This window comes from Pogoniulus pusillus, chromosome 36 (assembly GCF_015220805.1).
Source record: "Pogoniulus pusillus isolate bPogPus1 chromosome 36, bPogPus1.pri, whole genome shotgun sequence".
NCBI lineage: Eukaryota > Metazoa > Chordata > Aves > Piciformes > Lybiidae > Pogoniulus > Pogoniulus pusillus.
In genome coordinates, this window is record NC_087299.1 from 498,551 (window position 1) to 512,500 (window position 13,950).

Genomic DNA, 13,950 nt, shown 5'->3' on the forward strand with positions numbered 1-13,950 from the left:
CACCCTCACTCTAAAGAACTCCCTCCTGAGGTCCAATCTAAATCTCCCCTGCCCTAGTTTCAAACCATCACCCCTGGTCCTGTCACCCCACAGACCCTTCCCAACACTCTTGGGAAGTGCTGAACATTCTCAGTTCAACCTCTCTGCTGGGAAAGTTGATGCTGAGCAGGTGCTGTGAAACCATCAGGGCTGTGGATTTTGAGTTTTGCTACTGTGCCTGCATGGTGCTGCAGCCACAGCACACCACAGAGCAGCCCAACCCTCCAGAGGGGCTGAGAGAGCCCTGCCATGCTGCTGAGGGTGGCTTGCCCATGCTGAGTGATGGTCAGTCTTGTCCCCCAGCCCTGGGTGGTTGAGCAGGGCAGGACTGGGAGCAGCAGAGATGCTCTGGGACCGTTTGGAGAGATGGTGTTGCATGTGCCCAGGGGGGTTAGCTGATTCCTACCCTGTCCTAGTTCTCAGGGGTCCTGCATCCTAACAGTGATTTCTACTTCCCAGAGGAGCCAGCTTAAAGATGAACTGAGCTGTAACTGCTGCCTTTGACTCCCTGGGTGCCCCCCAGCCCACTCTGGCTGTGGCAGCTCCAGTTTGGACACAGCAGGTACAAGGACCAGTTCACAGGCTCCTAATCCAGGCCCAGGCTGGTGACAATTATCTCATGGCAGGAGAGCATCCCCAAGGCCACCTTTAGGCTGATGCTCAGTCCCTGGACATTTATCATCTCCTCTTTCCCCCTTCCCCTGCCCCACTCTCCATTCCTCAGATGGGTCAGAAGGGGTCAGCATCCTGCTAGGGCTCTCCATGCGCTCCAGCCCCACAGCCCCTTCTCGTTTCTGGCTCCAGATCACAGCAAAGCACCAATATCCCCTCCTGCCTGTGCTGGGAAATTGTCCTCCTCTTTCATCTCCTCGCAGCTTGCCCACTCCATGGGAAAGAGCTTGAGGCAGCTGAAGCGAACAAAGGCTGCTTGCAGGGCCCTCCACAGCACTCCTCCCCACCTGGCTTTAGTTCAGAGACCTGCTTTAACCTGGGGGTCCTGCATGGGGCTCCAGTTCCACCCTTCCCTGCTGCCATGTCCTGCTGCCCCCTCCCCATGCAGCACCCCACCAGCAGGCACTTAACACTGTGCTCTCTGTGTCCCCAGCCCCGTCCCAGGTGGTGGTGGTCCGCCAGGAAAGCACGGGCCAGAACAGCGTCACCTTGCTGTGGCAGGAGCCTGAGCAGCCCAACGGCATCATCCTGGAGTACGAGATCAAGTACTACGAGAAGGTAATGCTGAGCTGGCTGCCACCCACTGCCCCCAGCCTGGCAGAGTGGCTGGGAGCATAGACTCAGAGAACTGCTAAGGCTGCAAAAGACCTCTCAGGTCATCCAGAAGACTGGGCAACCTTCTGCCCAGCACCACCATGCTCACCAAGCCATGGCTACACACTGCTTTTACCATCTCAGGGGTGGTGACTCACTGCTTCCCTGGGCAGGTACTGGTGTAGTCACTGCTGTCAGCCAGCCTGGCACAGAGGTCTGTTTTGGAAGGCCTCGTGACTGCTGGGCTGGTGTAGGCAGGCTTCTGGTGCTGTTTTTCCCCAGGACAAGGAAATGCAGAGCTACTCAACACTGAAATCCAAAGGCACCACTGCCACCATCTCTGGGCTGAAGCCTGCAACCCGCTACATCTTCCAGGTGCGCGCTCGCACCTCCGCTGGCTGCGGCAGGTTCAGCCAGACCGTGGAGGTGGAGACAGGGAAGCCAGGTGAGCCCTGCACTTGTCAGACGTGGGAAGTGTGGGGCTGGGAGCTCGGGGGTGCTGGTGCCCTTCTCCACGGTTGTGGGTCCTCTGTCACACAGGGACTGGCACACATCTCCCAGGGTTTCAGCCTGGAGGACTTGCTTGGTGCTGCCCTCCTGAGATGTGCTTATACATGAGGGAGAAGAGGGAGGACATGGCAGTGAGGGCCTGGTGAGATTCTCAGGCTCCAGAGTCCTCTCTGCACTGGTTGGCAAGATCATCAAGGCTTTCCCGGGTCTGTGCTGGGTTTCCAGGTCTCTGTACACTGGGAGAGCCCCAGAGCTGGGGCTGGGTGGGGTCATGGCCCCACTGGGGTAGGTAAGCTTCCGAGCTCAGCAGAGCACTCCCCACTCCAGTTTGCCTTCTTCCCACCCTGGTTCAAGAACTGGATGGATGGAAGAGCCCAGAGAGTAGTGCTGAATGGTGCCACATCCAGCTGGCAGCTGTCACTGGTGGTGTTCCCTAAGGATCAGTGCTGGGCCCAGTCCTGTTCAATATCTTTACTGATGATCTGGAGCAGGGGATTGAGTCCAGCATCAGTGAGTTTGTAGATGACACCAAGCTAAGAGCAGCTGTGGAGCTGTTGGAGGGTAGGAGAGCCCTGCAGAGGGACCTGGCCAGGCTGCATGGGTGGGCAGTGGCCAAGGGGATGAGATTGAACAAGGCCAAGGGCAGGGTTCTGCACTTTGGCCACAACAACCCCAAGCAGCGCTACAGGCTGGGGACTGAGTGGCTGAGAGCAGCCAAGAGGAGAGGGACCTGGGGGTGCTGGTAGAGAGTAGCTGAAGATGAGGCAGCAGTGTGCCCAGATGGGCAAGAGAGCCAATGGCATCCTGGGCTGCATCAGGAACAGTGTGGTCAGCAGGACAAGGGAGGTTATTCTGCCCCTGTACTCAGCACTGCTCAGGCCACAGCTTGAGTGCTGTGTCCAGTTCTGGGCTCCTCAGTTCAAGAGAGATGTTGAGGTGCTGGAAGGTGTCCAGAGAAAGGCAACAAAGCTGGTGAGGGGCCTGGAACACAAAGCCTATGAGGAGAGGCTGAGGGAGCTGGGGGTGTTTAGCCTGGAGAAGAGGAGGCTCAGGGGTGATCTTATTACTGTCTACAACTACCTGAAGGGACATTGTGGCCAGGTGGGGGGTGGCCTCTTCTGCCAGGCAACCAGCAATAGAACAAGGGGACACAGTCTCAAGCTGTGCCAGGGCAGGTCTAGGCTGGCTGTCAGGAGGAAGTTATTGTCAGAGAGAGTGATTGGCATTGGAATGGGCTGCCCAGGGAGATGGTGGAGGCACCATCCTTGGAGGTGTTCAGGAAAAGACTGGATGAGGCACTGAGTGCCATGCTCTAGTTGACTGGATAGGGCTGGGGGATAGGTTGGACTGGATGAGCTTGGAGGTCTCTTCCAACCTGGTTGATTCTCTTCTCTTCTCCCAGTCTCTCTCCGCTATGACACGATGACAATTGTCTGGATCTGCCTGACCCTCATCGCTGGCCTGGTGGCATTGCTGGTGGTCCTCATCTGCAAGAAGAGGTAAAAGTGTTTGCTGGAGGTCACTGTGGCTGGGGACGAAGTCAGCAGGGATGGCAGAACTGAGGCACAACTCTTCTCCTCTCAATTTGCCCAGAGCATCCACAGGCCTATAAACCACCAAGAGGCTTTGTTTAGAGGTCACTCTGCCTCCACCCTCCCTGAGGCAGCGTCAGGCTCCAGACCTTTTGCTCCTGCCAGCAGGAGCAAGAACAATGCCAGTCCCAGCACCACCAGCAGCACGAGGGCTGACTAGGTGGGCTAGGTGGTGGGTCAGGAGCAGAGAGAGGTCCAAGGAGGGGCTGTGTCTGCTACACCTCAGTGTGGCTGAGCCAGGCGTGTGGAGCACAGTGCCACGGCCCAGGGGAGACAAAGGGGATGCAGCTTTCAGCACTGCCAAGCCTTTGGGGGGGCACCTGCAAAACGCCTTGCTCCAGGCCAAAGCATCAGACAGCAAGACAGCAGCAAGGAGGCTGCTGGTAGAGGGCCAAGTGTTGGCTCCAGCTCCTCCTGGGCTGCCTACAGAGCTGCCTTCCACTCTCCCATTGGGCTACTTGTGGGAGAGAGGGACAAAAGTACTTCTTTTGACCCTCATGTCCCTTTGGCAGGCACTGTGGGTACAGCAAAGCCTTCCAGGACTCTGATGAGGAGAAGATGCATTATCAGAACGGACAAGGTAGGAGCCTTCTTCCTGCTGCTGTCCCTGGGGTGGGAAGGACCTCAGGGACCCCTGGCACTGCTGTGGTTTCCAGGGCAAAGGGTTTTGACCACTGCCTGCTTCTGGGTATGTTTAGGAGAGCTGAGCAGGGGCTCTGATCCCAGGAGCACTCTGGTAATGAGGTTAGAGGGTTGCTCAGCATGAGCTGGGACTGTGGCAGGCTCATCCTAGACAGCAGCAGGTGAGAAGGGTGGAAAATTCACCACAGGTGAGAGGTGGGGGCACAGGGGAGATGATCAGATGAAGACCTGAGCAGCCAGGTCCTGGACTGCTACAAGGACAGACACAGCTATGCCAAAGCATGACTTAGATTTCCTGGGGGCTGCAACCTCTGTGGCTCCTCAGCATGTCAACCCAAAAAGTCTTGCCCCTGCCCATCTGCTGCTGGGTGTCCCTCCTGCTCAGCAGGGCTGTCTGGAGGAGCCCATCTTCTCTCTCCCCTTTGAAACTCGGCAGTGAAGTTCCCTGAGTCCAAGTTCTACGTGGACCCCCACACGTACGAGGATCCCTGCCACGCTGTGCATGAGTTCACTCGTGAAATTGAGGCCTCCCGGATCAAGATCGAGAAGGTCATTGGCTCTGGTGAGTCCCTGGGCCAGGCTGTGCCACCTCTGCTCACAGCACTCCCCAGGCTGGGACCGCAGCAGGCTGTGCAGCACTGGCTCAGCCAGGGCTTCTGAGATCGAGCTCCTGGGGTTCTTTAGTGCATGACAAATCCTTTGGAGGCAGCCTGGGTGCTGTTCATCTGGCGAGGCACCCACGGCTCAGGCTGACATGGCAGATGGCTCAGCCTGTCCTGCGTGGGTGCTCCAGCACTGCCACCCTGCCTTCAGCCTTGGAGCGAGCATCTGGGGTGAGAAGACGCAGATGAAATTGCAAGCACATGGAGAATGTGCAGAGCAAAAGGCTTGCAGGGAAGCACAGGGCAAAGGCAGAGACAGAGCTTCACCAGCAACACCCCAGGGGCTTCGTCCAGAGCAGCATCAAGGAGCCTGGCTGGGATCCATCCCTGCTCCAGGAGACTCCCAGATGTTCATTAAAAGCTACTAAGTGCCACAGCAGTCTCTGCCCTTGGCCCTTGGCCTTCAGCAAAAGGCACCAGAGAGAGGTGGCTGCCAACAGTTCTGCCCAGTTCCCAGGGGTGGCACTGGAAGCTGGAGCTGGACTATGATGGACAAAGAGCCCAGCAGCCTTGAGGGGCTGGAGCCTGCTGGGAGTGTGCTGGGTGCCCCCTGGTGCTGGTAGCTCGGTGCAAGAAGCTGAGGGCCCCCCATGCCCTCACCTTGCCTTGCAGGGGAGTCTGGAGAGGTGTGCTACGGCCGCCTGAAGCTGCCAGGGAAGAGGGAGCTGCCCGTGGCCATCAAGGCGCTGAAGTCTGGCTACACGGAGAAGCAGAGGAGAGACTTCCTGAGCGAGGCCAGCATCATGGCACAGTTCGACCACCCCAACGTCATCCACCTGGAGGGGGTGGTGACCAGGAGTATGTGGCTGGTGGGAGGTGGGGCAGAGCTGGGATGCATCTCTCTCTGGGCACCCAGGGTGATGGGGCTCAGGAATGATTTTGGGTGCACTCCATCCTTCAGCTGCTTCCTTGCCATCTGTCCATATCCCCAGAGCCCCTCAAGGCCACTCCCTTGCCTTCCTTGCCTTTCCAAGCAGCAGTTGCCACCTTGCTCCACGATGCTCAGGTGGGGGGCATTGGTGCAGGAGATGTCCTGACTGCTAGGGTTTATTTAAAGGCTGCCTGTTTTGAGTCCTGATTTGGGGTCTCCCTTCCAAGAGGCACTTTCTGATGCAAAGTGTTAGCTAATGGATGCAAATTTCCCCAGGCCGAGGAGCTGACCCAGCCACATCCACAGTCCCTGGAGAGAGGCTAAGTGTGGGGGCTCTTGCCACAGCCCCACCATCATGTCCTGCACAGCTGGGCTGAGGCTGCCCTGTGTGGCTGCAGGGAGTGACAGGCCTAGACTGACATCTCTCCCAGTAAAAGCCTGGCACTGGGCTTCCCAGAGGAAGGTGACTTCTCTGCTGACTTGACCTCCCTTGTCTCCTGCAGGCAAACTGGTGATGATTGTCACTGAGTACATGGAGAACGGCTCACTGGACACCTTCCTCAGGGTGAGGAGCTCCCCTGGGTCCTTACTGCCTGCACATTGCCCTGGGCTGAGGGACTGCAGGAGAGGCAGATTCCTGCTCCTCAGCATCACAGCCACTGTGCCCCCTGTGCCAGAGCACCTTGCTCTGGGCCCTCACCTCTTCAGCAGGCCTGGGCTCCAGGGTATCACTGCTGCATCCCCACAGCAGCACTGCCAAGGCAGGTACACCAGCCTGGGCAGTGTGTCAGAGGCACTGGGGGGGACAGGAGCTGAGCTGGAGGGGCAAGAGAGGGGTGCTGGGGTTAGAGCAGACACTAAGCTTTAGCTGAGAAGTACCAAAGGGTTAGTTTAACGAAGGCATCCCAATTCAAGAGAGACAGGGATCCGTTAGGGAGAGTCCACCAGAGAGCTGCTGGAGCATCTCTGCTGGCAAGGAAGACTGAGAGCCCTGGAGCTGTTTAGTCTGGAGAGGAGAAGGCTGAGAGGGGATCTGGTCAATGTCGACAAATATCTGAGGGGTAGGTGTCAGGAGGAGGGTGCCAGGCTCTTTTTGGTGGTGCCCACTGATAGGACAAGGGACAAAAGGCACAATCTGGAGGTCCTGCCTCAACATGAGGAGACACTTTGGTGTGAGGGTGCTGGAGCCCTGGAGCAGGCTGCCCAGAGAGGTTGTGGAGCCTCCTTCTCTGGAGACTTTCCAAACCCACCTGGGTTCCTGTGTGACCTGCCCTGGGTGACCCTGCTCTGGCAGCAGGGCTGGACTGGGTGATCTCTGGGGGTCCCTTCCAACCTCTGACACTCTGTGAAGGCCACAGATGACCTGAGGGTGGTTTCCTTTGCAGAAGCACGACGGGCAGTTCACCATCATCCAGCTGGTGGGCATGCTGCGGGGCATCGGCGCGGGCATGCGCTACCTGTCTGACCTGGGCTACGTGCACCGGGACCTGGCCGCGCGCAACATCCTGGTGAACAGCAACCTGGTGTGCAAGGTGTCCGACTTCGGCCTCTCCCGCGTCCTGGAGGACGACCCCGACGCCGCCTACACCACCACGGTGTGTGACTGTCCAAGCCAGGCCAGGCAGGGCAGCCAGGGAGATTGGGGCCAAAAGCTAGAGCCTAGGCTGCTCCTGGAGCTCGGTGCAGTGTCCTCCACTCAGCTACCTGCCAGAAGTGTGCAGCAGCTGGGTGGGAGAGCAGGAGCTTTTCAAACCTCCCCAGCCAACAGCCCTGGGGAGGGTGTGTGGCTCACTGCACAGGACTTTCCCATGTCCCTGCTGGAGCCCTTCTCTAGACTGTGTAGCTTCATGAGACCCAGAGCAGCCCTGCAGAAAAGGACTTAGGGATGCTGGTGGAGGAAAAGCTGCACATGAGCCAGCAGTGGGCACTGGAAGCATGGAAGGCTGTGGTGGTTTGGCTTCCATCCCGCCCCCCCCCACACACACTTTTTAGAAAGAACCCCAGCTCACTCAGCCAGGCTCTGGGAATATAAATGGAGCTTTTATTTACAGCAGCACAATATACAAGCAGCTATTTATAGTATACAGAGTTATAGACAGAAATATACAAGGTAAAAGTAATACAGAAGCACAACTCCCTCCCAGAGACCTGAGTCCCCAGGAGGGGCTGTCAACCACCCCTGCACCTTCCCCCTACCCCTCTCAACCTAACCCCAGTTCTCAGGAAGAAAAGAGGTGCAGCCAAGAGGTTAAGAAGCAAGGTTAGTGGCAGCGAGGTTAAGGAGATGCGGCTCGGTCTGAAGCCAAAGGCAGAGAGAGAAAATGGCAAAAGTTATCTAATGTTTACCCTTCTTGTTCCCATAGCTCTCAGTGAGACTGTGAGGGAAGGAGACACAACCACTGTTTCCATTTCACAGCCTATCATCTAGTTTTTGTCTCACCAAAACATTCTAGCCTGCTTCAAACTAACACAAAGGCCAATGGCAGCCTGGGCCAGAGATGGAGGGAAGGGATCCTGCCCCTCTGCTCTGCTCTGCTCTGCTCTGCTCTGCTCTGCTCTGTGAGACCTCAGCTGCAGGGCTGTGTCCAGCTCTGGAGCAGGGTAGATTTAGGCTGGACATCAGAAGGAAGTTCTTCACAATGAGGGTGGTAAAATAGTGGAACAGATTGCCCAGGTTGGTGGTGGAGGCTCCATCCCTGGAGACATCCAAGGTCATGGTGTGGCCCTGAGCAGTTTGATGTATTTGAAGATATCCCTGCTGACTGCAGGGGGCTTGGACAGGAGGATCTTTGAGGATCCCTTCCCACCTGATGCATTCTGTGATTCAGCTGCCCCAGAGCCCTTGCCAGGGGTCAGGGTGGGACATCTCTTCTGCCCAGATTTCCCACGTGGCTGTGGAAAGGGTGGGAACTGGCATTGGCTGCAAGGTGATTTTGTTCCCATGTGAGGCACTTCTGTCTTTGAAGACATTTTAAGGGTTTTCTGGTCAACCTGACAGCTCTGGAGCCCAAGTTGCTCCCCCACTGTGAGCCACTCAGGCTAAATGGAACCCACTGAGGGAGTGTGCTCTGTTTGCTCTTCTCTGAAAGAAACTGGTGTGCTCTCCAGGCACACCTCTGAGTAGAAACTGTGGTGGGTGGACAGTTCCTGATGGACTCACAGAAACATTCAGGTTGGAAAGGGCCCTTGGGATCACCGAGTCCAACCAAGAGCCCTGCTCTACAAGGTTCACCCCTAAACCATATCCCCAAGCACCACATCCAAGTGACCTTTAAACACATGGAGGCCACTCTGGAGCTGCAGCTGAGGAATCTGAGCATCAGTTCTGATTGACATCTTTATTGATGACCTTGAAGAAGACACAGAGTGTGTCATCAGTAAGTTCACAAATGACACCAAGTTAGGTGCCAGTGTTGATCACTGTGAGGGTAGGGAGGCTCTGCAGAGGGGCTTGGAGAGACTGGATCCATGGGCAAGTGTCAATGGGGTGAGCTACAACAAGGCCAAGTGCCAGGTCCTGCACTTGAGCCACAGCAACCCCAAGCAACGCTGCAGGCTTGGGGCAGTGTGGCTGGAGAGCTGCTGGCAGAAAGGGCCCTGGGGGCTGTAAGGGACTCTGCCTGCACCCAGGCTCAGCTCCATGCTTTTCTGCTCTGGTAGCCCCCAGCCTCACTTCACTTTGATTCCTTTCTCCTGAACAATGAGGGCCAGGCCCACGCACGGAGACCTTGCAAACCAGCACAGCTTTCTCCTTGCTCTGCTGGAAATGCCTTGAGGTCACCTTTCAAGGACCTCTCTGGGTTGCCTCCTCAGCCATTTCCAGGGGATGCCATCCCAGCGCACCTCTCGTCTGACCTGCTGCCCTCATTTGCCTGACCTGCTGCCCTGGCTGCGGGGCGGTGGGGGTAGGTGAGCCCTGCCTGCCCTGAGCCTCGCTGCTGCTCTCTGTTTCAGGGGGGGAAGATCCCCATCCGCTGGACAGCTCCCGAGGCCATCGCCTACCGCAAGTTCTCCTCGGCCAGCGACGTCTGGAGCTACGGCATCGTCATGTGGGAGGTGCTGGCGTACGGCGAGCGCCCGTACTGGAACATGACCAACCGCGACGTGAGTGGGCACGGGCGGCGTGGGCCGGCTCTGGCCCCTCTTGCTTTCGCCCAAGACAGCCTAGCGGGGGCGGGAGGAGCGAGGAAAGGGGACCCAAATAGCAGCCCTTGCCTCTCCTCACATCCCCGCGGGGCCTGTGTGCTCGTCCCCGCCGCGGGGACATCAGCGCGTCACCCACCGGCGCAGGGCGCAGCTGTTCCTCTGCGGCACCGAGGTCCTGGCAGTGCCTGGCTGTGTGCCCTCTGGCAGTCTCCTTTCTCCTAGTGGCTTTGTGATTACAGGCAGTGGCTTTGGCAGCATGGACACAGTGGCTTTCACTGTCTCCTCCACACAGCCTCTTTCTCCTGGTGTCCATCTCCTTCTTCCCCACCTGTTGGCCCCAGCAGTTCAAGCACCAGGGACCCTCCTCGTGTGCCCCAGCCTGGTAGCAGGGTGTGAGCGCTGGGCATGGGGTGTGCCTGCGGCTCTACCTGGGCGTGTGGCTTCCTCCCAGGTCATTAACTCGGTGGAGGAAGGCTACCGCCTGCCTGCGCCCATGGGCTGCCCCACGGCCCTGCACCAGCTGATGCTGGACTGCTGGCAGAAGGAGCGCAGCGAGCGGCCACGCTTCGCCCAGATCGTTGGCATCCTGGACAAGCTGATCCGCAGCCCCGACAGCCTCAAGTGCAGCGGCACCATCAACCGGTGAGCGCAGGCAGGGCTGCCAGCTGCTGCTGGGCACAGCAGAGAAGGGGTATTTCTGCCCAGGTCCTGCAGCAGTGGCTTCCCCTGTGACAGGGACCTACTGGAGAGAGTCCAGTGGAGGCCACAGGGATGCTGAAGGGACTGGAACATCTGTGTGATGGGAAAAGGCTGGAAGCCCTGGGGCTGGTTAGGCTGGAGAAGGCTGAGAGGGGACCTGAGCAGCGTTTGCAAATAGCTGCAGGGTGGGTGTCAAGAAGAAGGGACCAGGCTCTGTTCAGTGGTGCCAGGTGAGAGGACAAGGGGCAATGGACACAAAGTGGAACCCAGAAGCCTCCACCTCAACATGAGGAGAACCTTCTTTGGTGTGAGGTTGCCAGAGCCCTGGAGCAGGCTGCCCAAAGACACTGTGGAGTCTCCTTCCCTGGAGACTTTTAAGACTCACCTGGATGTGTTCCTGTGTGACCTGCCCTGGGGTTGGCCTGAACGATCTCCAGAGGTCCCTTCCAACTCCTCCTATTCTGTGATTCGTTCTATGATTCTATGACACAGACATGCAAAGTGCCAATGGGCAGAAGTTGTGGTGAGCAGTGGGAGCCATCCTTCACTTTACTGCTTTGCTCCCACATTGGCATCCCCACACCAGGGTCTGATCAAGTGTCTGCAGCAGTGCCAGTGAACTGCCTGCCTTTACCAGCCTGAAGGGCTCTCACTGTCCTGCCCTTGCCTGAAGGGCCACAGCCTCTTTGAGGTGGACCTTACAGCCTGGCTAGAACCTGGGACCCCTGGTTCTAACCCCTTCTGTCCTGCCCCCAGGTTCACCCAAACACCCTTTGACAGGGGTCTCCTCGACCTGGGCAGCTGCCTGACAGTGGAGGACTGGCTGGACTCCATCCGGCTGGGGCACTACCGAGACAACTTTGCCATGGCAGGGTACTCCTCCCTGGGCATGGTGATGCGCATGAACATTGAGTGAGTACCAGGGCACAACAGCTCCAGCTGGGGGCCCCTGCACCGTCACACTAGCTCCCAACCTGCCTGGGCTTGCTTAGCCTAGCTGGTACCTGGTATCAGGGGTGTACCTCTAAAGAAATTCTGTTGAGCCCTGGAATGATGTCCAAGGCTGTGCTGACTGCTGGGGGAAGGTGTGGAAGCTGTAGGGAGAGGCAGAGATGAGATTGCTGCCTCCTTGCACCTTTGTTTTCCCTGCGGAAGGCATGTCTGGACCAGAGTGTGGCTGTGCCACGCTGTGCAGCTTCTCTGGGGTCAATGGGAAACAAATGGAGCTGGAGGCACTGCAGAGCTTCTTCAGCCCCAGAGCACAGCAGTGGCTCCCTGCTCAGTGCAGCTAGGCAGGGGCAAGTCATAGCCAAGGGGCCCGGTTTGGGTTGAGTAAAGAGAGCTAAGGAATGTGTCCCACCACCCGTCCTCCTCCTGCTGTAAGGAGCTTGCTCTGCCACCTCTCAGGGCGTCTTCAAGGTGGTTGATGCTCCATGTGGTACCAGAAAAGACACCAGCTCTGCCTGCCCCTGCCCTGGGCTTGCATTGCCCATCCCTCAGTGTTAGCAGCAGTGTCAGGGCTGGCAAGAAGCTCTGCTGCCTCTGAGGAGGTTTGTTCTCTGCCAGAAGGAATGGAGTTGCCAGGCAGTGGCTGCTGTGACTTGGGAGGAAGTGACAGAGCGAGCCCTGGCCCGGGTGTGGTAGGTGGAGAGGGAGCCAGAGGAAAGGAAGCTGGAGAGACACAGTGCATTGATCAGAGGCTGCTCCTGGGGTCTTTGCTGATCGTGAGCCTTGATTCTCATGCACATCAGGGAAGCGTTTGGGTGGGGAGAGCTTCTCATCCACCCTGCTCTCTGGCTGGGTTATCTGGGGGCACCTCGTGAGAACTGAATCCAATTGCAGAACACTGATCTTGTCACCTCCTCGCCTGTCAGCAGTGAACCCCTCCTGCTCCTGCTCTCCCCAGGGCTGTCACAGCAGCCATGACTGCAAGACATGCCCAAAGAGGTGGCAGCCCCTGTCTCTAGGAGGATGACTGTGAACGCTCAGCAGCAACAGCCTTGTGTTGATGGACAGGAAAGAAGAGCCAAGCCTGGCCCTGGGCTGGCCCTTGGGGCTGTGCACGTGGCACAGAGAAGGATGTCTCTGGGGCCAGGGGCTCTGACAGTGTCTTTGCTCCTCAGGGACGTTCGGAGTCTGGGCATCACCATGATGGGCCACCAGAAAAAGATCCTGAGCAGCATCCAGGCCATGAGATCTCAGCTGCTGAACACAAACGGCCCCAGGAGGCATCTCTGATCACCAGCACTGCAGACCTACATTGGACCTTCCTCAACACTTACCCTGGCAAAGGGGCAGCAGGGTGGTGAGCAGGAAAAGGGGCACCAGGTCAGGACTTGGAGCCCTTAGAGCTTCTTTTGATTTCAGTGTCAGTGGAAACAGCTTTGCAGATACTTTGATGGTCCTACTGCCTCCTTCCCCCACCTGAAGGGGGGAGCAGCCTTCCAAGTAGGCCAGGGGCATGTCATGCCTCTCTCCATCCTCAACTGTGTCCCTGTGGGACTGAGGGTCACCACACGGCTGTGCAGGACAGGTGGTAATCCCTTCACACAGCAGGATGGCCCTAGCTGCATCTGCAGATGGAGGGGAACCAGACACAACAGCAATACCAGGAGCAGTGGCACTGGGCTTGCCATGGCACACAGCTCCTTTGGAGGAGGCAGCTGGGGACTTTGGTCGACTTCTGAACTGAGAAGGGCTCCACAGGCTGCCACACAGCAGAGACAATCCTGTTTCCACTACCTTCCACTTCCACTGCACTCTAGCCTGGACCTCCTGAACTGCACCAGCCTGCAGGTGAGTTCATGATCCAACTCTGCAAGCCCAGGAGGGCAGAGGATGGAGTACAAAGTGGCAGTGCCAGGAACAGCTGGCTCTGTGTGCAGAGGACATTTGCCAGGCATGGAGAAGAGCTGGCCAGGGTCTGCCATCTGGAGCCTCAAGTAGCCCCAGGGCCCTGCAAGGAGGCACTTCCCAAATCCACCAGCACTGCTTCTCTCCAGATCCAGCATAGGTGGTCCAGGCACATCTTCTAGAGCCACAAACTCAGGTTTCTCCCTCAGCAGAACAACTCTTCTGTCCATCCTGTCCTCCCCCAAAGCTGGACCAGCACAGGGTGGAGCAGGGGAGTCAGCTCCCATCTCCCACGCCAGAGGGGCAGACAGGCTGCTGCCAACTCTCTTTTCTTCTCGTATTGCCCGAGGGACACCCAATAGCTGCCCCATTACCATGTCCCTGCCTGTGCCCAGGGCTGCCATGGCATCTGCAGAGCTCCTGAGCAGCAGCAGCAGCCACACGCTCCTACAGCTGGGGACAGGGGCTCTGGGCACCCTCCAGCTGGTGAGCCCAGGGACTGAGAGGCTGGAGGCCTGTTCTCCACAGCTCTCCTCTCCTCCACAGCTTCCAGTGGCCTGTGGAGCTGGTCTGAGAGGCTGAGCTGGCTGCAGAGATGCAGATGGGAGGGGGAGGGGGGCAGGCTGGGGGCTGGGAAGTTCCCTCTGGATGTAAATAGGATTTTCTGTGG

At 57.9% G+C, this 13,950-nt stretch overlaps 1 protein-coding gene across 1 annotated transcript in view; it reads left to right on the forward strand.

Moving 5' to 3' along the window:
- The window catches only part of EPHA8 (EPH receptor A8), a 55,844-nt gene extending 42,988 nt beyond the window's left edge, over positions 1-12,856 (forward strand). The window contains exons 6-17 of the mRNA XM_064171835.1: positions 1,145-1,269; positions 1,588-1,750; positions 3,218-3,314; positions 3,920-3,987; positions 4,486-4,611; positions 5,324-5,509; positions 6,086-6,147; positions 6,968-7,177; positions 9,537-9,686; positions 10,180-10,370; positions 11,184-11,339; positions 12,551-12,856. Coding sequence (XP_064027905.1) covers positions 1,145-1,269; positions 1,588-1,750; positions 3,218-3,314; positions 3,920-3,987; positions 4,486-4,611; positions 5,324-5,509; positions 6,086-6,147; positions 6,968-7,177; positions 9,537-9,686; positions 10,180-10,370; positions 11,184-11,339; positions 12,551-12,665 — 1,649 coding nt within the window. The 3' untranslated portion in view covers positions 12,666-12,856. The remainder of the gene's footprint in view (positions 1-1,144; positions 1,270-1,587; positions 1,751-3,217; positions 3,315-3,919; positions 3,988-4,485; positions 4,612-5,323; positions 5,510-6,085; positions 6,148-6,967; positions 7,178-9,536; positions 9,687-10,179; positions 10,371-11,183; positions 11,340-12,550) is intronic.
- Positions 12,857-13,950: the final 1,094 nt, after the last annotated feature.